At 42.9% G+C, this 26,724-nt stretch overlaps 1 protein-coding gene across 2 annotated transcripts in view; it reads left to right on the top strand.

Moving 5' to 3' along the window:
* Positions 1–991: 991 nt before the first annotated feature.
* Positions 992–26,724, top strand: part of NPTN (neuroplastin) — a 56,432-nt gene continuing 30,699 nt past the window's right edge. For both annotated transcript variants that reach the window (XM_075763947.1, XM_075763948.1), the window contains exon 1: positions 992–1,261. In XM_075763947.1, coding sequence (XP_075620062.1) covers positions 1,174–1,261 — 88 coding nt within the window. In that variant the 5' untranslated portion in view covers positions 992–1,173. The remainder of the gene's footprint in view (positions 1,262–26,724) is intronic.

The raw sequence follows: 26,724 nt of genomic DNA on the forward strand, positions 1-26,724 counted from the left end.
AGGGATTTTTCTGCCCTTTTTTTTTTTTTTTTTTTTCTTTTCACTCCAGCATCCTTCTCTGCTGGTCTGTCCCATGGTCTCCTGCAACTCTTGTGTCTCCCCACTTTGGGTGTGCATTACAATGACGAGCTCACCTTCAGCAGCAGGCTCCAGCCATTCGTGCCATCCCATGAGGGAGAACAGTCAGAAATCTGACTTAAATAGCTGCATCGTGCTTACCATCGGCTGGGGTCACCAGCACAGCACAAAGCAACCAGAGCATGAGGAGTACATCTGACCTGGCAAGGACAGTGGCTGTTTTTCGTGACGCTCGGCAGGTCCCACGAAGCGGGAAGGAGCTTTTGTGCTTTCTGTCCCCAACTCCACCGCTAACCTGGGGCAAACACCTTTGTTTCCTAACTGTGCAAAAAGGACAGGACCCTTGAAAAAAAACACATGGACTGGCTTATATAAAAGAGTAGTGGTGACTGGTAAAATCATTTTGGTCTTTCATGGGTGTGTGGGCCTAAAGCTGAGCACTTTGGGGTGGATTTTGCATTTCTGACGCCCCTGGGCCCTGCAGAATGGCACAGAAAACTCCTAAATCACCCTTTTTGCGACTATGACTGGAGCTAAAGTACCGGTTCTTGGCCTGCCTTCCCCTCTATCCGCCGCTATTTTAACCGAGAACCGAGGAGGTGTGGGGCGCTCCTCAGGCCGCAGCTTCGGGGCAGCAGGAAGGACTCCCCCCCGCTTCCAGCCCACACCACTCCTGAGGGGCACCACAACCTCTCAGCGCCGGTACGGGGCCCGGGGCTGCCCTCCACCGGCCGGGGAGCTCGGCACCTCATGCGGGGAGCCCGCGGGCTGAAGGCCGGGCTCTCCGGAGGGGTGTGGGGGGGGGTGCGGGTGGCACTGAAGGGAATAACGGCGGCAACATGGCGGCTGAGGGAGAGGGGCGGTGACACGTGACCCCACCCTCTCCCCGGCGCCCCCCGCCCCGCCTCAAATCTCGCGAGAAGTAGCGGCGGCGTCGCGAGAGCGGGCGCTGCGGTAGGAGGTCGGCGGAGAAGGACGGAGCCGGAGCCGGAGCCGCTTCGCTCCCGCCGCCCGCCTCACCCCCTCCCTCCCACCCACCCCCGTCGTCCCCCTTCCTCCTCCTCCTGCTTCCCCTTCTCGGTAGCGGACAGGAGGATGCCGCGTTCCGGGCCGCTTCCCGCCGCCTTTTCGCTGTTACTGGTGACGGCCGCGATCCTGCCGGGACCCGCCGCGGCGCAGAACGGTGAGGGCGGCGGGGCAGGGGAAGGGAAGGGAAGGGGGGGGGGGGTTGCGTTGTTATGGGGGTGGCTGTGGCGGGGGACGAGGGTCAAGCCGGGGAGGGTGGACTCTGCGCTCCGTGGCCGCCCCCTGAGCTCGGGGCGGGGGAAACACACGGGACCCCCCGTGTTTTCAGGTCCCTCAGGGAAGGGGGGGGGGGGGGGGGGGGGGCTGACAGGGCCGCGCTGTGGCGGTTTCTCTCACCCCCCCCCCCCCCCCCCCCGCCCCGTTTCTCCTGAGGCGTCTCGTGCTGCCGGTAAAATGGAACATCTCCTCCCGCCTACTAAACCTGCATCTGCCGGGCTGCCTTAAATCATTTATAATGCAATAAACCCGTAGTTCCTTAGCAACTAAAGAGGTCCTCTGATAGGAGCGTAAAAGAAGGAGGAAAGAAAAAAAAACCCAACCCCAACCCACCCTTCTCTCTTCCTTGTAGGATAGCATGAGCTAAATCTAGCGCGGCATGCCTCCTCCCTGATGAGTTTGCAGCCAAGTGCATGACAATTAGTGGCAGAACGAAGCTGGCCCAAGAGTGTGAGCCTCCTGCTTGAAGGAAGGTCCCGCAGTGCTTATAAAAATGCATATCTCATCGTGCGATCCAAAGGCGAGAGCGAGCTGCGAAGGCAGGTTTTTCCCCTCTCCAGAAGTGCCTTAGCACAATTTTTCTGGAGCGGCTTCTTATGCAGCATCACGGTGAAACTGATGTTGGGGATGCTTTGGCCTGTGAATGCTGTGAAGGGCAGGGATCTTGGCTCACAAGAGACTCTGGTCTACCTGCGTTGGGGAAAATTTACCCAGAAGGAAGGGATACCTTACTAATATACTCATCCCACGCAAGGTTTCATCGTTTCATCCTTCTTTCTCTCGCCTTCCTTTCTGCTCCGCAGATATTATTCAATCCTAGCGTTTTCCTGCTATTGAGTTGAATTTTGTCTTGCAGTATGAGGTCAGCTTCATTAGCTGCTGGCTCTAGAAGACACGTTCAGGCTTTCAGCATATTTGACAGTGAGAGGAGAGATGTAAGTGAAAGAAATAATGTCTTGAAGATCCCAGATCAGAATTATTGTCTCAGTATGGGCAGTTTTTGCAGTCTGAAACCAGAACGGAGCCTCACGTCTGTTAACCAAACAGAAGCAGCTTTGGCTTCTGCAGCTGCAGGCTTTCTGCAACGAGAGACTTCTTGTAGAGCCTAAAAGAGTCTGGGCAAATCCCACTGGAGTTCAGTGGGAATTAGGGACCTCACTTCCATGAACTCCCAGGATCGCGCTGGTTGGTCTGACTTGTGGATAAAGTCTGGCTCTCTGTTGCAGAGATGCTTCCTGTGATAGCTATGCCATCAGAGCATCATCATGGCAGGCTTAACCCATCCGTGCTGGGTTTCCCCTTGTATTTGGGTGAAGCGAGGTGAGCAATCTTCTGACGTGCAAGTTAAATGGGTCGTGTTCCTGTGCAAGGTGTCAAATACCGGCAGCTGGTATAACAATTCCAAATAGCTGGTTGGTAGGCAGTGCAAACATTTGGTGTTTGACAGGAGTTAGAAGTCTGGAGGTCAACAATTAAATCCATTTTGTGGATAGATGGAAGGCTTTAGCCTTTCTGCGTCTTAATCGTGACTTCCATTCCTGGCATAAAGCTAACCAAGCAGTAGCAGATCTTGGCATGAGGTAAGACTGCAGACCCCAGGTGTGTCCTGCAAGCTCATTAATTTTTATTTGATTAACTAGGGTCGTCCAAGCAATTAAATGGTAAGGGAGACTCTGAGTATCTGTGCTGCTGTAGGAGTTTACACAGGTGAGTGAACCTACTTGGAAAGGAGTAGAACGCTTGTGGAGGTCCTTCTGAATAAGGTTCATTGCTGCTGTCGGATTTTTACCCCAGTTTGAATGCAGTTGTAACAGAGGGAAACGAATTTAAAGATTGTAGGCCCTGCCACAAAGGAACTCTTTTCTTTCAGCAAATAATGGCCAATGAGAGGCTTAATGAAACAGAACAATTCCTCTTTTGCTTTGGCATGAAGAATAGGTAGAGCCTTTTCCTGAATTGTGTATACTGCTTGTAAGTGATTAGAAAAATGATGTTGTGGTTTGAACAGGCACGGGCAAGTATATCAGTGACAACTCTTTTAAAAAAACCCAACATACCTAACACACAGGTGCGTGCTTTGAAGGTGTAAGGAAGGATCCCAAAGTGTATATGCAAGAATTTTATTATCCATTATTGATATGGAGCCATCAGCGCAGTGAAAGGTGATAGTCCAAGTGCTGTTGAAGGCACAGTAACACCACGTGAGTTTAGGATGATGGAGGAATGGTAATGAACTTGTGGAAACTGCGGGACAGGTCACCTCTCGCAGAAAATGCCCAGTGGAATCCTGAGTGTCTGTGGGAAGCAGCTTTTTTTCTGCTTCTGGCAGGAGATCACTGTTGAATTGCCAGTGATTTTTCCAGAAGTAATGTAACTCAGAATATTTTGAATCGGGCTCACCTATAAATCTAAGCTTACTAAAACTGAAAGTAGGTTTTTGACATTTGTATGGATTATTTTTAAAGCTCTTGCATAAACACCTAAAGAGCACAGAAAAAATTTACATGTCAGAAATTTACCTTTTCCTGAAAATTCTTGTGAGAAACTTGTCAGGTTCTTTGAGGCTGCACTTCTGATGCACGTTAGCTCATTGCTTGCATCCAGAGCATAGTTTAGATGAAGTGATGGAAGGGAGGGTTTAGAAGAGAGATGAGGAAACATGAGGAGGAACAGCTGGAAAAAGCCAGTCTGTCAAGATGATCTGTGTTAAACCTGTAGTTTCCAACTGGTATTTGTTGGAAAATCACTTTAGCGCGCTTCAAAACAGAGAGCATCCTCCTTATGGAATGGTGCTTGACTTGCTACTTGGTGATGAATCACATGCCTTTTCTAGTTGCTGTTTTTTAACCTTTGGATATCTCTCTCCAGCTGCTTCTTTAAAAAAAAAAAAAAGACTTCAGTGTACTAATACTTTCACCTTAGAGTGTTTGGACTTAAAGGAGCATGGCTATATTTTTACTGTTGTCTAAAATAGATGCTTGGACTGCCCCTGTGAAATCCACAGTGCTGCTTCAGCACACCAACGTGGGAGTTGAATCGCCAGCAATTTTTCAAGTTCTTCCCTTTTTGGAGCTTTGGTCTGGCAAAGCGTCCTGAAAACCCAACTTTATCATGTATTGTGTAGAGAAGGGAATTCTTAAACATCACATCTTAAAATTGTGAATGCTGACTTAATAAAAACTGCTGGGGTTACTCAAAGCTAGAAATAAAAGTGGAAATAAAACCCAAATGAAGTTAGGTGGTGCTTGTTTAGCTCTGCTCTCTTCATCCTCTGTTTGGATGAATGAGGAGGAACTAGCTGGCTGAAAACAGAATGTGGCTTTTTTGTTGGCAGAAAACAATACAGAAATGGCCATAAAATCAGGAAAGAGTAGCTTCTTAAAATGAATTTCTTCTTAAAAGAGCAAGTGAAAAACCTTTCTTTAATCCTTGGGATGCTATTTCTGAGTGCTGATTCTCATCCATTTTGCACTGATTGTTTTCTGACATGATTTTAATGGTCCCCAGATAAAACTGAGAAAGAGTTTCATACAGCGTTTTTGGAGCATGAGTGTGGGCTGAGCATCGAGGAAAATGTTCAAAGTTCTGTTCTCTTTCCCACCATTGCTATTCTCCTTCCTCCTACAACTCCCGCATAGGGAACTTAAATACAAGCAATATGACTAATGTGTGTACTCTGGAAAATTGCACCAACTTCTGACAGATCTCAGCTAACAGGTAAAGAGGCAATCACTGCTGGTACTGACATTTTGAACAATAGTTTTAATTATGTCGAAGAACAGTTCAAAGGGAGGCACTCTGTGGAACTACTTTTCAATGATGAAATACACTGAGAGCGTTAAATGTCCTTACAACATACTACTGTATGAAGACTTCTTGTTAAATTCATGAATGGGGCGCATTCTTCCCTTCACAATGAGCTATTTCTTTTGCTGTAAGTACTACTTCAGAGAAGGCAATTGTAAAAACTTGCACTGTAAAGGACAACGTTAGCCTGTGATTCATCCTTGGGCTGTAAAGCCAGAGCATTCAAATTCTTCTTTACCTCAAGTGCTGGAGGTGCTGCAGCTCCCACTGATGAACCTGTGAAGTTTCAGAGTTAGATAAACTGTTTCTGCTTATCTGTTAGTTGGAAAGATCTTCTGTAAATCTAACCTAAACCTGCTTTTTGGGGTTTTTTTTAGGCTTTTTACTGTTTTTATCCATGCAGTTTAGAGTGGGGAGGAGGGTGTTACCTTCTCATCAGCAACGACTTTCTGTGTATTTCTCCAGGTTCATTGTCCTGGTTGTTCTTGGTAAGTTGCATTTTCCTGGCTGTTCCTGGTGCGCTTTTGTGGATTTTCTTCAGTCACGTTTTCTGGAGTGTGATGTGTAAAACCGGACATGCTTCCAGTTGGGACCAGACCAAGGTTCAGTGGAGTGGAAGGATCACTCAATGTGTCTTGCATATGGCATTCCCGTCTGCATCACAAGACAAATGGCTTCTTACAATAAAAGATTTTTTGAGTCACGTCCAGCGGGATCCTTTATGGTGGTCAGATCTTACATTGCACTCCTTTACTGCCAAAACCAAGTAGTTCTTATTAAGATGTTCTTATTAAGTGGCATCTCGCCTACTTCTGATGTCTTTCCCCCAGTTGTCATAAGTCTTATGTTCTGGAGCGTGCAACCCTACGTTAGCTTGCTTTGGTTTTATCAGCTTAAGAGACCCTCTAGCCCATCATCAGTCTTATTTCATTCTGTTTTCCATCTACTTGTTTGTGCACTGTATCTCATAAAAAAAAACAAAAAACAAACCCACATGTGGTACACCAAGCTACGTTAATGAGATTTTATTTTTGGTTATGAGGCTCTTGTATAGGGCAGTATTAAAAGCTTTACTAAAATTAGGAAACCTGTGTCTGTTCTTTCTCCTTTGGAGTCACCTTTGGTTTTTATTACCTTTATAGTAGGAGGTCACATTGTCACGGGCAAGCTGTATCAAACCACAGGTAGGCAATACAGCTCTGTTCTTCCCTCCCCCAAACCCTTCTCTGTTTTTTCAGCACTTCAACACAGATTTCTCCTGTTCTTGAGGCTGAAATGGGATTGACTGGTCTGCAATTCCACAGTCTTTCCATTTTAAACATGGGCCCTGTCTGCCCTTTTCCCCCACCCTTTTTTTTGGTGTCGAAGGAGATTCAGTCTAAACTAAATATAATTTCAACCTGGATTGAATGTCTGTATCTGTGTCAAAACTTGAAAGGATTTATCCCCTAGTAAGATAACTACTGTAGACTTTCAAAAATTCATGCCCTGTTGATAAGCTTGAAGCTTATTTGGGTCATCCGTGCGGTTGAAGTCACTGCTTGCGTGCTGACGCAAACTCATTCAAGAAAAAAGACAATAACTTCTGAAGCTGGGAAAGGTTCTTCATCTTATGGCGTCAGAAGCTGTAGATCTCTGCTATAATAAAGAATGAGAAGTTTTTTGAGAGCCAGATGGTTTTGTGGGGGTTTTTTTACCGTTCCTGCTCAGAATACAGCACCATCACATCAGTGGTGAAAAACAGCACCATCGCATCAGCATAGTATTTTGGCTGCTGGAAGGTGTGTATGCGTGGGGGAAAGTGTGAATGGTGGGCTCTGATCCTGGGAAGCAGATGGTGCGTAAATATGACCCCAACTGGCTCGCTGTTGAAGAGCTGTAGGAATAGGAGAGCCTTTATTCTTTTCTTAATGGCTTTGATGTCGAAATGGGGTTGGGATAGCAGAGATCTCTGCTTTTGAAGGAGGGAGGGAGAGGCGTTGTGTCTGTCTTCCACTCTTCGGAGGTGTAGTTGGAACTTTAGTATGTAAGACGGAGTCTCAGGGAGACAGTGTTTTTATTAACTGTGTTAGCTTTTGATACCGGGTTGGAAGCCTTTTGATATATCAAAGAAAAAGCAGGGGCAGGGACGTTCTGAAAGAACAAAATTTCCAGTTGAGGAGGAGTAAAGTGCCCAAGACAGTAGGTGACTAGCTAAATGGATTTGCATTGTGAGACCTTTTTGTAAAGGAAAATTAGATCATAATGTCCTGTTCTGGTTTGAATAAAGAAAAAAAAAAAGGTCTTAAATTGCTCTGATTTGTATAGGCTTGTTTTACATTGCATGTTTTAAAATGCCACATTAATGAATCTGTTGAGCCAAAGTGCTACTTAGTGTAGCTACTTATACTTCCCACATTTTGTGAATTAGTGGTAGCTTCGAGTGCACATAGGGATCATGGTGGCTCTCCCCAGAGCTTGTGGTTTCTTTGGGAACCTAAACTAAATGCATTTCCTGACAGGTGTAATGAAGACATGAGAAAATAAGAGGAAGGGGGAACATAATAGACCAGAAAAGGGACGATGTGAGAAGATGCCATCGATCCAAAACTCTTAGGAGTAAAAGTGGGTGAAAAAAGTATTAAATTCTGGGAGGGTGGTAAAACTGACAAAGAATATTTTTTTTTTAAATTAAAAAAGAGAAAATTGAACTTAAATGCCTAGAAAAAGAGCTTGACAAGAATTTTGGCAATGCAGTAGGCTCCCAACAGACATCATGGCAGACCAAAATAATTCGGTGAAGGCGTGCAGCAGGAGTTTGAAAAAACAGATGCTTGAGTGCATTTTTAAAAAACAAGTAGATACCATATTAATCAGAATTTTTTTTTTTTTTTGCCTAGTTTGTTAGAAAAGCTTTGTGGTAGTCACCTAGGCTAATCTTACCTTACAGGTCCAAGTTGTAAATGTGGAAGTATTTTAATTCCTATCCTGTTCATTCAAACTCCTAATAATGAATCATGTGATGCTAATCTGGTTGAAATGCAGTTATAAATTGGAGTTCAGCTGCACTGTTTCTGTTAGTCTTGTTAAATTCATGCAAGTGTTGTAACCTTAAGCTCTTGTCTTCCTGTGATGCTAAACATAGCATGCAATGATTGACATAAGCGTTCAAAATATTACATGATGCCTTCTTGCTTGAGGAAAATCAGAAATTAATGTTACAGTCCGGAGCTTAAAAGAGCGGTGAAGATTGCTCCAGAGATGGTTGTGTAAGTTAGGGTGGCTTGGCTTGGAGAGGCAAGGATACAGGATCTGAGATGGTGAAAGACAGAGTTGGATACAGGTGGTTTTATTTTCTGTTTGTTTTGGTTTAATTCTCAGTACAGAAAAAGATAATGAATAGATGGGAAGGATAAAATAAACGCTACGTGCAGATTACTTTGATCTGTGATACATAGCTTTCCATGGCACCATGAAAGCTGGTCTCTCGTCTTGGGCACAAGACTGGCAAGATTAGCCAGGCTACTGTGTGCAAGGATTATCTCTTCCCCTGAATTATGGGTGGGGTGAGGGTGGCCTGGTGCTAAAAATCCGTAACGCTACAGAAGACAGACTGATGTTAATTCTCTTTTTGAGCAGGTTATGACCATCGTTACGCAGGCTGACAGAGCAAAGAATTACGAGATCCATAACGTACAGTTTTGCAGTATGTTGTTGATCTTGTATTCTATATATCTTCAATATAGGCAGCAAACTTCTGTCAAAATTGTTAATTTCTGCTTGAGGTGTTCTAACCTGTATGCACAGATAGTTTACCTAAAGCAGCTTTTTGCAGGGAATTTAGTATTGTTTCGTTCTCTCTGCTTTGCTTTAAGCATCCAAGGTTGCGAGCAGTTGACTCCCGCTCTTGCATTTTATACTATTACATGTCTTTATGATTTTTATAGAAGTGTGGTGACATTAATTCACATTTTGGGATCTAGCTTGAAATGAGAAAAACTTATATCGCAGTATGTAACTTGAAATACCTCTTAGTTCTACATACCCATCTAGAAAACTTGTAAAAATTCTGTTCTAGTATCAAAATCTGTGCATACAACTCTCCTGCAAATCTCCTCAATGTCTGAAAAATCAGCCTCTTCCAAAATTAAGATTTTTACAGGTGGGCAAAATGCTTATCATAGCAAAATTTCATAGTTGAGTCTTAATAATAAAGTGCATGCTGGGGTGTTCTGTTAGAGAAGGAAGAAGTCTTTAATTTCTGGGCCCTCACTGATGGGGATGCCTAAAGTTTCTGAGACTTCAGCAGATGTTGTCCTCTGCCACTTTGGACTGCCATCCCATACCACTGATTTTAACTCTGTGCGCTCCCGTGTAACCTTTGTTTAGAAAGGGGAGGTTATCGCAGAAAAAGATTGAAAACTATTCTAATGAGGTTTGAGGAGGGAGTTAAGAGGTTGAGATCAAACAAAGCCAAGAATAAATGACATGGAAGAAATAAATAAATGAGTAAATGCGAGTGTGTGTGTGTACATATATATAAAGTCTACTGAATTTAGTAAGAAATGTGGTAACAGGATGTAACACATTGCAGTTTTAAGCCAGGTAGTCACCAAATAAGCAAACTTTTATTTTGAGCATGATGCATTATCCTGTATTTCTCAAATTTGTAGCTGAAGACTTTCAGTGTAGGTTCTGTCAGGCAGCTTAGTTTACGCTTGTGATAGATTACCTTAATGACCCTAGGAAATAAATAGGAACCTCAGAATTTGGAGATATTATTTATTCAGCGTTTGCATATGGTAAAACAAGTTCTGCAGCAAGCTTTTTTCCTCTTGTTATGACTGCCAGGCTACATAAACAGTGAGTTCAGCAGTTAGCTGCTGTTGAGGCTTACCACTTCACTAGAAGAGAGTTGCCTTGGGGAAGCACTTTCAAAATCCTGAAGCAACTGAACAGCGAGGTTTTATGACTCGGAGCCAGTCTGCACCTAGTCTTTGGAAGTCTCCTCTGGATGGGACTCCTCTTCTGTATTTATGTATGTTGGGAAGCTAGAGCTTGCCTGATTTCTGGCTTTTTTGGTGGTTTTTTTTTCTTTTTTCCCCACTGCTTTTTTCATGCTGAAGAAGAGAGTCTGACAAATTGAGCAGAGCTATGACTGGTGCTATACTATGTATGACCCATCCCATTAGAAAGAAGTGATTTTTTTTTATTTAACCTAATGATAAAATCTGAATATATCCCAGGCATACTGGAGGACTTGGTGCAGATACTACCAAAGGGCAGGTGAAAGGATTGTCTTTGGCAATTGAACAGAGAGATGTTTTGGTTATACTTGGTGAGCTTTTCTTTTGTACAACTGCTCTAAATCGGTACCGAGAGAAATCCATTCAGCTTGCCATTCCCTTTGTGCTTAATTTTGCTTTAAGAAGTGGTCTATTTGGTGCCTGCTTGGTCCCCATAATGTAGAAACCAATGATGCCCAAGTGGCTGTGCTTTTCTGCTTGTTGTCAAACGCGATGGTAGTAGAAATGTTTTCATTTCCAGGAACAAACTGCTTGAAGTAGACGGGACAGTTTGAGTATCTCCCTGGTTTTGAGGGTACTGAACCTAATATGAGACTGAGATACACAGTATTGATGGTTTGCTTTCAGACTTAATCGCTGAAAAACCTGTCAGTTAAAAATAAAAACACCGCTTTGTTGCAAGTTCTGTAGTGCTCAGTAGCAACGTATGGTCTCACTTACGGTTACAAAATAGATTTAAGCAAAGCTGCATGTTTTGGGTCTCAGACTCCCAAAGCTGCTGTTTTTAACGATAGCAGGATCAATTTAGTGACCCCAATCTTGAGCCATATTGTAAGTCATTGGGTAAGACTTACAATACGTAGGAAAAAGAAGTCATTGGGTTTGGTTTCTGGGAAGGGAACAAGTTGGGAGAATGGAGCAAAAATGACAGGGCAGAGAGAAATAGCTTTTAAGGAGCTATAAATAACAGCCAAGGCAGGAGCTGTAAAAGGGCATGGGTGAATATGGTACTGCTTAGTCTCTTTCCTCGTACACCTCCATCTTCTCAAATCTTGCTTTAAGTAGATACAACAAGGTATGTGGCTTTTTAGTACGCAGTAAGTGTCCAGGAGTTATAGTTGTCAGTGGCCTACGTTCAGATTTTTCAGCAAAGCATTATCACGTTCTTTTTGTTGTCCCTTTTATTTATGCCTCTTCTAGGCAGCAAATTAACTGCAGGGATGATTTATCCTTTTAACGGCACCTACCAAATGTTAACCTGGCATTGGCTGCCCAGTCAGTACCAGTAGGAGAACGCCTTGTCCTGCATTGCTGCTCTTCTGTTTTGGGGCCTCAGTGTGACAAAAAAAAGTGGATTTACAGTTCCCAAAGGGTTTTCCAGATATTACGCTGTCATCCTCTTTTTGCAGACTGAACCAGAGCTCTTGCCTCTCTCAAAGGTGGAAAATTACTAAACAAACTTTTCAGTTTCTTTGTGGAAATGTAAACATGCTCTAAGATGGCGATGAGAACATCACCTCTGCTTTAGGAGAACCATCAGTAGCAAACTCTTGAAGGTTGGCAGAAGATCACTACGTGTTTGCCCTGTTCTTGCCATAAGCGCCACTATTAAAGGCCTGGTACAGGATAAAATCTTTCAAAGCTTTTGTCTGGTCTCTGGTGAAGTATTTAAAAAATACCTTTTAATCTTCTTGTAAAATAACTGCACAATTGAACGTGGTCTTTGGTTCAAGAGCACGTGAAAGGCTTCTTAGTGTCATCGTCGAATTAAGTACAACAGCTCTTTAACAGTGCTGCTATATAAAATAGAAGTAGTACCTTTTTTACTTGAATTTAGGGAGATGATTCAAATTAAATTTTAACCACTTATACTCTTCTCACACAACAAAATCTCTAAAATGTAGTTAAACTCTCTTTTTAAATATATCTCAGCTGTGGGTCTGGATCTCCTGGTATCGAATAAGTTGAACTTGAGTTCTAATGGTTCGGGCATGGCAGATCTTGCCGCTAACTTCTGTGGAGTGCTTTTTTCTTTGAGATCTCATCAGCTTTACACTGAAGTCATGTCAAACCTTTGCATTTCAGGCTTCTAGTTTTTACTTCCATCAAGCTGTCTGCGTAAATGCATTGTACTAGTGATGTGGTGTTACTGCTGCTGAGTTCAAAAAATCAGAAGAATTTCCGAATTAATGTTTAAAGACTTAGTGAACTGCTAGGGGGCTTTACTTTTTTTCTTCTTCCAGAAGCTTTATAGCAGATACAGGTTTGAGTTTTGCGTGTCGTGTCCCGTCCCCAATTAGTGTTGGTAACACAGTGGGGTTGTTTAGTAGATTTTCTTCTTTATAATGAACAACAGAACAGGTTTCTGTCAGTATTTTATGTCAGCTCCCTTTTATGCTGTCTACTTGAAGAGTCCAAATCTGCTTGACCCTTAATTGGATTGTTGCTTTTGCTGCAAAAGAAAGAAGAGTAGGAGAGTCTGCTCAAGAGGGCTCCAGGTTGTGTTTGAGGCTGTAAGGCTGGCTCTCCTAACTAGAAAACCTACAAGCTCAAAAATGAACCCCTTTAACCACGACTGGCATTTTGGGGGGTTTTGTTGCCCCCAGATTTGGAGATCTGAGTGGCTTAGCTCCCTCTGATGAGCAGCAGCCTTTGGCTGCAGGAAGGTGATTTCTGCATGTGGATTAGGATGCGCGGGGTGGGTAATTACCAGTTAGGCTTGCGTTAATCTTGGCCGATACCGAACTTGAATTTCATCTCATAAATAGCGATATTTGGTGCAGCAGAGGAGCTGCCCTCAGAAGTTTATTTTTGTACTAATAATCTAAGCGGTGTCAGTAGGCCGTGTGAGATCAAACCCCAGGTCCAAGGAAGGATCCGATTTATGACGTAACCCTGATGTGGCCGCATGTACTGGCACAAAGCGGTGGGAAGGGCAAGGCTATTCCTACAGGCATGTCCTATATACGAGTGGTAAGTGACGGTAGACGGCTCGGTGTGGATGTCTGAGTTAGCAAAGCCTTCCTGTGGTCAAAGGCATGTTCTTAGAGTAATAGACGTGTCAGGGAGAAGCTGAACTGTGCTGTAGAAATGGCTTGAAGAAAAAAATATTAGTAAAAAAAATGCAACTTAGAACAAGCATTTCTCAATTTGCAAAGGAGCGTAAATCTGGCAAACAAATTGCGGCATCTTTGCTGCTTTTTAATACATTTCCTTCCTGCCTTCCTCTTCCTTGTAGCTGGAATAATATAATGGTGTTTTGGAGAATGGGCTGTCCGCTGCTGCCTGTGCATGCTGCATAGCTTGTCTGACCAGCCCAGGGAGATCAAGACCTGACCTGCTAGAGGTGTGTTTACTCTGAAGTTAGGAGTAATTCTCTCCAGCTATGGAAATCATAAACTTTTGAATAAGTAAATAAAGCATCCCTCCTGACCATCTCCTGCAGCAGGGGCCAATATTTTACATATTGTTGTTGGGCAGATCTTGCTCTGTTAAAAGCTGAACTCTGATTTACGTTTAAAAATGTATTGTACCTTCTGCTAATGACATTTCTTGTGCATATAGGGATTTTTTTTTTTTTTTTCCCCCCTGAATGACTTGTTCTGAGCCCTGCCTGGGATTGTGTGACCTCTTACATAACCCAACAGTTCTGGAAAGGGCATTTCTTTTAAAAGGTGGGTGTATTAAAATGTCCTGCTGCTTCATCGTGGATGACACAAAGCAGCTTGTACTTCTGCAGAATGCATAAAAGGGGAAAATAGAGGTTTGTCATTCAGTACGTGCTTCCTTTGTGCTAAAAAGAAATGTAATCAGTCTCCTTTCAAACATGTTTGTTGGATGAGGAAAGGTTAAAGCAAAATTGAGGAGTACTTTAGACCTTTAGCTCTCTAATGGCATAGTCTGAGGATTTTAAATACCTAATTTGAACACAAGATACTTTTTGTTCTCCTTACCAACATTTTATAGTGTTTTCAATATCTTCAAGATGCAAATCTGGTGGTCTTAAAATTTTTTTGAGATCTTTATCATGCAGGCTTCAGTTGCTCTGTTAGATGTGAACACTGGGCAAATTTAAATTGCTGTCCACGGTAGCTCAGCTTTTCTGTGTTGTGAAGCTGAATTCCTTCCCACTTATTTCCAGGGAGTGGGTTCCTAGTTGTTAACAATTTATTTTTTTCAATATACGGGAGCTTTTCTGCTCCTGTATATTTGGACTTTGAGCTTTAGAGAAATTCCTGTATATTCCTTGGCTAGAACTATCATATTTCTGTAGTGACCTACAAAAAGGAGTTAAAACTAAAGTGCTGGCTTTCCCCCCCCCCCCCCCCCCCCTTCCTCCCTGCATGGATGATTGTAAGTCTTTTGTCCCTAAGTTGTGCCAGGGAGAAGCATAAATGGAAAGAACAGGAGAATAATGCCTGCCTGGTTTCTCAGAGCTTAATCTTTGGAAAAACCTTTGAGAAACCAGTCAACACATTCTCCATGGAAGAAAAATCTCTTGTGATAAATGCTTCTTGATGTGTTCAAGCCAGCTTCTTGACAGCGTGTGCTCTTCTGAACAACCAAGTGCGCAAAAGCAGCGTTTGCTACACAATTAAATAGTTCTAAAAAGGCTTGGCGTAGGCATCCTGTGCTATGCCAGCATCAGGCAAGCAGCATCCCCAGCTCTTTCAGGTGATTAGGTTGGGTGCCTGGTACCAACAGATAGTTTGAGTGCTCGTTCTGTAGGTGTCTGTAGATAAGGGGATTTTTTTGCTTTCAGATTACAATAGTTTATAGCTCAAGGTCTTACTAGAGGGAGAGCGTGAATACTTAGGAACTGATTACCGCTTACATGTCTGCTTTGATTCCCTAATCGGTTGACTAGAGAATGAAAACTGCCTTAAGTCACTTGACTCTTGCATCAATCCTCCAACGCCGAGCCCTTTAGTTTGTAGTCAGCCCAGAGGAACGTTTTCTAGTCATGTGTGTAGCATTCAGGAACGTGATAATGACAAGTCTTTTTGGGATTTTAAGGTATTTTAATATTAAAGACTGGCTTGCGTTCTGCTGGCGTTGCCCTGAATTGAGACGCGTGTCCTTTGTGAGGAGCAGCTTGCCGTTTTCCTGGAATCGCTGAAATGGCTTTGTCATCCACATTTAAGCAGTGTTATGTAAGTCGTTGGTCTACGCGAACTGCCGAATGAAGTTACCCAGACTTGCCTTTTTTTTTAAAGCGTGTGATTGAAATGCCACGTAGCTAACTATAATTCTGTTCAGGATATTGTCTTCTGTGCTACTTGCGGTGTATGTGAGCTGCTTCAAGTTCTTGACTGATGCCTTTTAATATCTTCATTGAAATATGAAGAAATGTGCTTTTTGAGGCACTGAACAAATGCATGGAGTTGCTGTTGGTCTGGATACCATTAACACAGGCAAGTTAACGCAGCCTTCAGATTGATCAGAGCCGGTTTCTTTGTCGGTCTGCTAATGTTTATTTGGAGAGTGTTGGTCCGAACATTATAAGAGAGATTTTTCTGTATTTCCAATGGAATTAAATGCTTTAATATCGTGTCTGCAGTGGTATTTACAAATATCTGTCCAACCAGGATGTCCAAAGCAGAGAGGCTTGGGGCCTTCTAGTTTATAATCCTTCAACGCCTCTAAGTAGGCGGGCTTAAAACAAAAAACAGACTTTCGTAAGGAAGAAGCTATAAATTGAAGATAGAACTTGCATTCAGTAGAAAATGAGCTGCAATTGGGACTGCAGAATACATGTTAGGGACAAGCTTGTGCAAAAATAGCGTCTTTATACCCCATGTCTGCTCCTCCATGTGTCATCTGAATAGCAGTTAGTTTACGTGTGCTTTAGTTTTCAGCACTTTTAAGTCATTTGCAGAAAAATACAGAAGTCGCTGAGTTATACGTCCTTAACAAAGTGAACAATTAAATGTTGATATCAAGGTTTGCTTACCACGGAATGTATTTCAGTTTTGTCCCATAGTTTTTTTTCCAGTAACTAAATGAAATACCAAGTTTCCCCATTGTTTCTAAAAGACCTGAGTCAGCGTTCCAGTTACTTCTTCAGACTGTCCTCTTTTATAGTACCAGAGAACTAGAACAACTTTGTTCTTTCCAGCTAAAGAACTAGGCAAAAAGAGCTGTGAACTCCTGCACTTCAAAATGTGACTGTAGCCAGCAAGCTGACATCAATATGGAGCCAAAGTGAGTCAGAACAAGAAATTAATATCTATTCCCTGTTCTTCTCTTGCTGGATATTCCAGACTTGAATCTATTTTCACATCTTACACCTTACGGTGTCAAACATACAGGTATGGAGTTGTTGCAAAAGTAGAATTGTACGCTATCCACAACACATGAAATCATGTGTGAGTAGGAGATAGGTGTCCGGAGAAGGTTTCTGAACCCACGCAGTTTATATAATGAGAATATATTTGGAGTGAAAGCAATTTCCTGAAATTGGAAGTGCATAGCTGTAACTGCTATGACACACCAGTGTCTTTTTTACCCGGTAGTGTTCCTGTGAACTGTGCTTTGATGTGTTTTTTTAGTGAATTATGGTTACTGAGATCAGTTTTTGCACAATAAAAGTGACTATAAAATAACAGTTGCACTTGAAAGTCATTTTGGTCTCAAGTTAAGCATTGCTTTTTTATTCTGAGGTAACTCTTGAGTAAGAGCATCCGTCGTGTGAATGTATGTGGGAGAAGATGAATGGGCAGCTCAAGGGCCTCAACCTGATCCAAGGGTTTTATGTCTTGGGGAGGCAGTTGGACCAGAGGACCTTCAGAAATCCTTTCCAGTCTGAATTCTCTGATTTATAACCCAGAAGCTGGTCGCTGTGTCCTTTTCTCCATCCATCTGTGCAGAGAAGTCTCCTGGCTACGTGAGGCGTGTTCCCAGGATGGTCTTGCAACAGCAAAGGCTCTGGAACAATTTACTTAAGGACTCTCCGAATTTTACTTCGGCAAACAAATGAAATTAGTTTGTCCATAAATCTTTTTGCATGTCAAACTTAAGCAAGGTTTTTCTAATGCACAGAGAAATGAGGAATGTTGGTCTGAATCCAGAAAACATTAATCCTCATGGCTGCCTCAGGTTTCCCCCTCTGTGAAATGAATCTAACATTACATCATGGGCTCGTGCATTTTATATGATTCTTTCTGGGTAATGTTTTACTCTGTAGCAAGTCATAACCTACCTTCAGCTATATAGAGCTGCAAGATGAGATTGCAGGAATTAATTTCATGTATTGCTCCAGTTCTCGGTGTGCTTATAGATGGTATAGGCTCATCCGGAATGTCTGATACGCATGTCTAAGTGCAGTTTTTAAAGCTGCTTCTGTAGTTGGCTAAAGAATAGGGCAAAGCAGAGCAAGAAAATTCCGGTTTTTGTGATTTTATGGAACTGGTGCGGTGCATTTTGAACACTATAGCCAAGGGTTGTCCGACGGCGGTGAGTCAGCAAAGAGGCCAGGGAGTGCACTGTAAAACTTTACTCCATCTCGTATCAGTGAAGTGATTAAGAGCAAACCCCTTCCTTATCAGTGATGGGATTAAACCCCGTGCTTTCTAGTGATAAAAGAATGGGAGACCATCAAACCTCCTAGATGACAGGTGAAAACAGGCAGGATGCCTTAGTGCTTTCCATGGAATTGAGGTTATCTTTACCTTTCTCCTCCAGCTGGGGTGCTGTCACTTTTTTGTAGATTTGACTAATTTAAAATGCTTTGGTTTAATAAAGGTGAGCATTGGAAAGAAACTAAACATTAATTAGGCTGCTTTTTTTTCATCCCGAATGAGGTAAAAATGCAATGCTTTGTCAAAGTGATGGTGGGTTTTTGCTGCCCTCAAAAAAAAAAAATTTATCACTTGATTCACACCTTTCAGTGAAGAAGAAGAAGGTGTTAATTAGACAGCTTACCAGTTTAAGTAGCAGACACTAGGTGCTGGGGTTTTCAAAGCCCACATGATGGGTGCTGGAGGAAAAAGGAGAGGGAGGAGGGCAGCTTATTGTGGTTTTCTTTTATAGTCTGATGGAAGTTGTAAGTGAGACTGTTGCCATGTAATAAGGGTGAAAATAAGCAAAAATGAGGCCAGAGCAAAACCTGCTGAGAAGGGCTTTGTGGGCTGCCCAAGATCATCTGTGCTTTCGTATTTTAATGAAGTCTTTACAGCCAGCACTTAGTTTCATCTGTCTGGCCTTTCCTTGGAAGGAGATGGTTGTCCCTGCAAATGCAGTGTTTGAGGAGCATGTGAAGTTTTGCATCTGGTTATATTATATTCTTCCCTTTTGAATCCTCATAACCTGAGTTTTTTCTTAATTCCACTACAGAAGATCAAGCGATTTATTTAATTGCTCTGAAGCCATGTGCTGGTGGTGGTAAAGCTTTCTTTCATTTTACCTGTGCAGAGCCTAGGGTACTTGGAGAAGCTGGAAGGTGGGTTGTTTTTTTTTTTTTAAATAGAATTAAAAAAACAAACTCCATAATCCAGAATACCAGTTAGGAAGAAGGTGTAAAAACAGTTTCGTGAAGAGACCTCACTGAAAGTTTCAACCCTAATGCCTGGTTTTGGTGGCAGAATTTCAATACCAAGGGTGATAGCGCTTGCTAGAGTAATGTATTGATGCCTCACATTTTGCATAACGCTGGTCTATAGACCATATAAAACTTCACTTTGGCAAAGATACTTGGCTTTTTGCTATTCCTTTTAGGAAAGTTATTCCCGAAGGCATGTAATTACAAAAATGAATTACACTATATTAATAAGGAAATTTTAAAATGGGTTTTCAGAGACAAAGGGAAACAAAAGAAGGGCTAGCTTAGCTCTACTTTATTCAGTCTATAAATAAGTGGAATTGCAGGCAAAGCTCTCAACCAATGCACAGAAATAAAATCTCTAGAACCGTGCTAAAGGCCTGAGAGCAGTGAGTGGAAAAGCGGTGAAATACAGACATATGGTGGGCTAACAGGACAAATAGGAAACATCAGCCTCTTGCTGTTTACGTGATGGTTTTCATTGTAAATACAATCTGTAGAGCATTCATCCCGAACCAGTCTGCATTTTATCTGTGTGTTGTGGGCTCATACTGAAAATCGGGTTTATTTTTGCACTTGCTTTGCAAACTCGCTTTTTTGAGCTTTGACCCTGTGTCGTCTTTCTTTGTGTAAGTGGAATTCACCACAAGATAAAGATAGGATCAAGATAGGATAGGAGCCTTATCTTGCTTGATGGAGGTATGCACTGCTTTGCCCCCAACTGTAAAATCGCTTTGTTACAGTTATATTCCTTGTGGTTGAAAACGTCCTTGGAAATATATTGCATTTCCTTCATTTGGGTCACCTTTGTATGTTCTCGTGTGCGTGTCCTGCTCTGAACCTCAACAGCTCCTTGTGCTCTTGGGCTTCATAGCTTCTTGTTTCCCAGTCTTTGCAGGCTCTCGCTTTCAAGACGGTCTCCTCTTGCTCTTTGGTGGTGGTGGTGGTGTGCTCGTTTTCAGCTTTAATCTTCTTGCTCGACATACGTAAAACTGAGAGAAAATTAGTTTGTTCTATGTTAGAGCTTTTTGCAGTTCTGTGCTTCATTTAAACCTGGTTGTTTCAGTCTTTGCGGGGAACTGGTTCAATGTTTCCTTTCCTCTGCTAGCACTTAGCTGCGTTTTCTTAAGGCAAAACCTAGCTTTATTTTTTTTAAACCCCTTTATATAGACTGAACTTTAACTTGGGAAGATCAATATTCTCCCTGTGTTGCTTCTCCGGTGCCATTGGCATTGATTCTTTTGCAACCTAGTGCATCTTGTGTTACATTTCAGTAATGAAAGGATATTTAAATCAATAGTGCAATCATTTCTGCAACTCAAGCGTGATTTTTGTCAGGTACTGCTTTCTGTGTATTCTTAGACTAGTAGATTGCTGCTAGCATATTTTATAGTAATTGTTGATATCTCTATCAAGATCCCTTTTTTGCATGCACATTCTAGTGGGAGAGGAAGTTGGGAAGCTCTTCGGTCAGTGTGATACTGGTTTTAAGCTATTTAGGAATTGTCTTTTGTGTCACTTTTTCATTTGGGCTCCAGCCAAGGTAGAACACAAGCTGCTCTACAGGCTTCAGAAAATTACAGTTAAATATTTCCATGCGCTTCTAATATGTATAAATTTCTAGTTGTATGCTATATTTAGTCCTACAGCTACGTGATCACATCAGCCTTGTTCCTTCTCCCTCTCGCATCTCTTTATCGACTCTTCTCTGGCCTCTGTCAGTGAGGGGAAATAGCTGCAGGTGGAAAGGGTGCTGCTGTCGTGTGACATTGGAAGGGGTATTGCTAGTATGTAAAGCTGTGATTCGTTTGTATGCCGAAGCTGGAATGTAGCTTGGCTTGGCCTCCCTTGCTTTTGGCCAACAGGTAGCTCCCAAATATTGGCAGAAGAAAAAGTAATCCGCAAAGGCGTCTTTCATTGATAAAGCCTCATTAATGAAAACAGGTCGCTCAGGAGTGGTAAAGCTAAACTTTAACGTTCATTTAAACTCTCTATCTTTAGGCTTTTTGTCCACTCTCCCCTTCTGAACTCCAGATTTGTTTAATATGGAGCTTTTCTAGCTTTCTGGCACAGAGAGTCTGCTGTACATGTTTCTCTTACTGCATATGGAAATTTTTGGCTGCCCTTTTTGAATAGCTCTTAGCTTCTCTCCCACTCCCAGTTCAAGTGCACCTGTCTTTCAAAATGCATTTAAAAAAAAAAAAAAATAATAATCTGGATTTAGTGGTTCTTCACTACAGTGCAAATTTTAACATACAGATTTTGTAATTTGTGCACTGGATTTTTTGTGCAGGGTTGTATGTAGAGATTAATTTGTTTCTCTAATTTTAGAGCATTAGTCCATTGCTTTCCTCACCTTTATCCTCACAATTTGTGGATGAGATCACATCTTCAATATACAAGCATCACTTCAGATGTGATTTAATATTATTGCTGCTTGTCTTTCATTCTGTCCTTTAGGCAGAGAACCATAAATTGTTAATAAATAAATAAAATTGGTTGGAAACATAATAGTGTACTGGAATAGCCACACCTTCTGGACCATCGTGCGTTATTTTTCTTGCTTTCTGGTGTATCATGAAGATTTGTAAAGACCTTGCAAGGGATATTTAACAATAGGTTTTCCCTTTTTCTTTTATGCATGATAGCAATTAGCTTTAAAAATATCCAAAACCTGAACAACCCTCCCCCTCAAACACCTCTTTCTTTTAATGAGGAAAACTCACTGTGTAACAGAATAACTCATTCATGACTATAACAAAATAAATACATCTGTCAATATAACGAACACTTACAGTATCAAAACTACCTAAGAATATTTTCCTTTGAGCACTTGAAGGTGCTTATTCCTATTGTATTTCACATTAAGGATTCGCTTAAGGCTTGGGCTATTCCGCTACTTCCCATGGGTCTATATGAACTTAAAGTATGATCTATGGCTTATTGCCTTCTTCCTCCGTCCTCCCGAGAGCCCTGACCTTTGCAAGCTTTTGAATGTTGGCTGTGGTTTTGCTCTACAGGGCTGACACTTGCAAGCCAAAGCTGAAAATGATTCTTGCAGCCAGTGCTTCCTGCAGCTTACACTTTGGAAATAAGACAGCTACAAATTACAAGTAAGGGCAGGTTTTCAGTCTTAAACAGAGTATAATCACTTTAACAAAACCTTGAACTCTTGGTTTGATCTGTTTGTATCACATTTGTTCTTTTGATGCTCCTGTCTCTAGAATTGTGCAGAACATGGTAATAACAAAGCAAGAAGTACTGTGCTTGGGGAAGACCAAGTAAGGAAACTGTTGGGCTCTGAAAGCCTCTTATGTAAGCAATGAAATCTGTATAGTGTCATTTTCTGTTTGGTTTTGAACAATTATAGAAATCGCTGACAATTGCCAAAAAGCAGGAGTACTTCAGTTTCCAGACTCCTGTTATGTCACAGGGAGCATTCTCTGTAATATTTAGCATTTTTTTTTTTTTTTTTTTCATAGAAAGGTTTGGGTCTGAAGCGACCTTGTAGACCACTTAGTTCCAACCCCCTGCCATGGGCAGGGACACCCTCCAGTAGCCCAGGTTGCCCAAAGCCCCGTCCAACCTGGCCTTGAACACTGCCAGGGAGCCAGGGGCAGCCACAGCTTCTCTGGGCAACCTGTGCCAGGGCCTCAGCACCCTCACGTTACTGATTAGATATGAGGAAGAAATTCTTTATCTCCCCTCTTTCATTTTAAACCCATTCCCCCTTGTCCTGTCACTCCATGCCCTTGTCACCAGCCCCTCTCCAGCTTTCCTGTAGCTCCTTTAGGGACTGGAAGGGGCTCTAAGGTCTCCCTGGAGCCTTCTCTTCTCCAGGCTGAACAAGCCCCACTCTCTCAGCCTGTCTCCATCGCAGAGGTGCTCCAGCCCTCTGATCATCTCCGTGGCCTCCTCTGGACTCGCTCCAACAGCTCCATGTCCTTCTTATGTTGGGGACCCCAGAGCTGGACGCAGCACTGCAGGGGAGGTCTCACCAGAGCGGAGCAGAGGGGCAGAATCCCCTCCCTCGACCTGCTGGTCACGCTGCTGGGGATGCAGCCCAGGACACGGTTGGCTTTCTGGGCTGCTAACGCACATTGCTGGGTCATGTTGAGGTTGTTGCCCCCCAACACCCCAAGTCCTTCTCCTCAGGGCTGCTCTCAATCCATTCCTCACCCAGCCTGTAGCTGTGCTTGAGATTGGCCTAACCCACATGCAGGACCTTGCAGTTGGCCTTAGTGAACTTCATAAAGGGTTGGTTTTTGTGTGTTGTTTGCTGTTGTTGGGTTTTTTGGGTGGGTGTTTTGCTGTTTTGGTTTTTTTGTTGTGTGTCATCGTGTTCCCCCCCCCCCATGTCTGTCTGGTACTGGCAGATTTCAGCTCTTTTTGCAGCTTCTGGCTAGGTATCTTAATCGGAAATGGCCTTCTGGCAGATGTACAGTAGCTGGAAGCATTGCCTCAACTTACTGATGCTGTTTGATGTATTGCCTTTGCTGTTTCTGAATGACTGAAAATGCAAAACATTAACCCGAGACTCTTGTGTAGAGGTTTTTAATTGCTCTGCCAGTCCTTTGTAATGCTAAATTTTAATTAATTTGCATATGGAAGTTTTTCTACCACCTTCATTGTCACTTATCTTTCCAGGATTTTGTTCTTACCTGGAACACCTTTCTATCTTCTGGTCGGGTGGGGAGGGCCACCAAATCCAGTTTGTGGTTTTTTTTTTTCCCCTTTGCCATCATTATGGAGATATCTGTGCTTATGGTATGGTTACTCAGATGAAGATAGCATTGCATAGAAATTTATCATAATCTGAGACATTGTTTTTCAAGAGGATTTGAAACTGATGGAAGTGTAGGGTTTAAAACTTAAACCCAGAAAATATTTACTAAAGAGATCTTTTGATGCATTTGTCCGGCTTAATCTTTTTTAATTATTTTTAGGCTTTGTGCAAAAGTTACAATACTTTTAACAGCTTAGTGAATGCAGAATCAGATTCAAACCCGAAAGCTTTTGACAGCTTGTTGTATTCAAATTACTGATACTCCTTTTAATAAGAGGATTTACAATACTCTTTCATCTCACAGATGTCTATTGTGTAGCCCCAGCAGCAAAGCTAACGGTTGTTTTAAAATCCACAATCACACCCCTTCACCCCTGCCACAAAGGCTAGGTAAGAAGCCTTTCTGGCAGAAATGGTTGCTTAGTAGCCTGGACAGCTGGAGAAATGGAGTTGAATTGCAGCTTTGGGGGTTTGGGTCACTTGGCCTTTGACTTCAGGGATGCATTTCACTACAGTTGGGTTCATCATCTTTGTGCATCGGTGTTTAGTGGAAACTGGGAACCTGTAGAAGGGGGATCGCTTTCTGAGCAGTCTTCCCTCAGCTACTGTCTTCCTCCTTCAAGCATCCCTTGAAATGTGGACAGTCCAGCAGAGCAAGATCATAACCCGATCTCCTCTGTTACCTCAATCAACAGCATGAAAACAGTGTGATCCTTGTTAACCTCAAGAAACAACAACAGTGGTCTGAGTGCGGTTTGTAACTGCTAGTAATTAGGGCACTTCTAGCACAACAGCTTTTCTTCTTTTTTCCCCCGCAGCACTGGATTAATTGCTGTGGTATTTCTACTGAGCGTAGAGCTCACCTCCTTTAGTGCTGGAGTACTAGGCTGGAGAATCTTTGTCAAATGAGTTTGCAATTGAAACAATTTCTGGGGTTAATAGTTTTGGTTTTTTTTTATTTTTGAGCGTTTGTTCTTGTAGCTGTTAATTGCAGCTACTGCACAGTTGCTCTGCTGGCAAGAGATGGTTTCTACTTGTGTTCTAGAGACTCTTGGTCTTGTTTTCTTGGCCAAATGATTCTTCAGAGATGCATCTATAGTGCAAGCTTCCTGTGTAATTGTGTGTCAGTGCACGGCTGTTTGTTTCACGAGTGCGTTCAAGCAATGTATCTGTGGGAAATGCTTTTTAATGAGGTGCATCAGAAATTTTTCCAAGGCTTCAAGTCCACCTTTCCCTTTTCTAAAATCTGTTGAACTGTCTTTCAATCCTCTTCCTGAAAATAAGCCGTGAATTTGAGGAGAGGGATCAAACAATCCGAGTTCTATCAGCTGTGTGGCACTCTAGCTCTGCTTGCTGATGAGAAGCCCTGCTGCCCAGGGAACACAGCAATACGACGGGTTTTGCTGTATAATCTGTCTGGCCAGCTGTATTCTAATCTTTTAGTTTTAAGGAGGGGTCTGGCGGGGGAAGAGACTAGCTTTAAGGCAACGCTGTTTTCAATAGATACCTTTGAAAATAGGATTGAAGGACAACTTAGCGTGGGCTCTTAACGCAGCTCTGAAGCTGGTAAGTATTGAAGGATGTCATGCCATAATAAGGATATTTTGGCCCGATCACGAATGTCAGCACAGCATCTCGTTTCAGAAGGCAAAAATCATGTGGTCTGAAGTACCTTTGCTCTCTCTTTCCTAACTAATGAAACAATCTTTTGGCCTCTGTATGTGTATATACCACTGAAATTCCCTTTGCCTTAGAAGGTTGTGAGAGTCCTGGAGCTGTGGTGATCCAGCTACTTCAGGAAAGTAGGTCACTTGTCTTGGGGAATTTCCTGCCTCGGAAGTCCAAAATAGATGGAAGAAGAGGTCAAAGCAGAGTTCATGATTGTGAGCTGCGTAGGGCAGAAGGTTAGGGATTTTACCCTTTTTTCCTCTGTAGGTAGGTCATATAAACCAAGAAAGCTCTTCAGCGAAAAGACATCTGGCCATGAACACTTAACACTTGCCAAATACAAGGTCCACGCGACTGAAAAAGGCTTTGAAAGCCCATCAGTTTGCTCTGCGGCTTGGAGTTACCTCCTAGCTGGTGTGCGTTGCAGCCTGTGGCTTCCCGAGTATAGCAGCCACGGATGGATCCCCTGGAGCAGCGAGAAGCGCTTGGTGCCGTGAAGCTGTGCCCCCTGTGAATACTCTGCTCTCAAACTATTGACCTCCAGCTGCCAGCGCTCCGTGTTGTGCTTTTTTTTTTTTCTCTAAAAGTGGTGTTATTGTAGATGCTAATGTCTTATCTAACTCTTTGTTTTCTGCAACTCGTTGCTTTGTTCTTTGTAAGATATTTTGTTTTCTGCCGCTCTGTCACTGCGTTTCTGCTGCCCCTTCCCTCTAGCTGGGTTTGTCAAGTCGCCCATGTCAGAAACTAAACTCACGGGGGACGCCTTTGAACTGTACTGTGATGTGGTTGGGAACCCCACTCCAGAGATCCAGTGGTGGTATGCTGAAGTCAACCGGGCTGAGTCTTTCAAACAGCTGTGGGATGGCGCTCGGAAGCGCCGTGTCACCATTAACACTGCCTACGGGGCGAATGGGGTGAGTGTGCTGAGAATAATCCGCCTTACCTTGGAAGACTCTGGGACTTACGAGTGCAGGGCCAGCAACGATCCCAGGAGGAATGACTTGAGGCAAAATCCCTCCATAACGTGGATTCGAGCCCAGGCTACTATAAGCGTCCTTCAGAGTGAGTCCGGCACCCTACAGTAGTGGTACTGTAGTATCTAGAGGCAGTCTAGTGACCCTTCCCCTCCCGTTACCCCGATAAAACCCTCTGCTACCTCGTCCTGTTGTTCGGAACCCGAGACTGCTCCTCCGCCTGTAGTGCTGACGTTGCCTGCTGTCTGTGTCTCTTCTCCTTAGGATCAAAGGACTTGGGGGAAAAAATCTATGGATCTGTTTTCTAGCTTCTGTGTGAAAACAAGCCCAGTGTTGAATTTGTGTTTCTTCCCCTTCCCCCTTTAGTTTTGTAGTAGGTTTCCAGCCACCCTAATGCTGGCTTCTCCGTGAGTGCCTTTTATATTTGATTTCTGTGTTCTTCCCAGGTCTAACCATTTTATTTTTATTTCTTCTGTTCTCGGAATTTCTCTGAATGCCTTCCCACGTGGTTTTGGTTGCATATATGCTTCTGCACAAATCCTTCCCTTTCAGTTACGTGTGACC

Source organism: Balearica regulorum, chromosome 12 (assembly GCF_011004875.1).
Source record: "Balearica regulorum gibbericeps isolate bBalReg1 chromosome 12, bBalReg1.pri, whole genome shotgun sequence".
Taxonomy (NCBI): Eukaryota; Metazoa; Chordata; class Aves; order Gruiformes; family Gruidae; genus Balearica; species Balearica regulorum.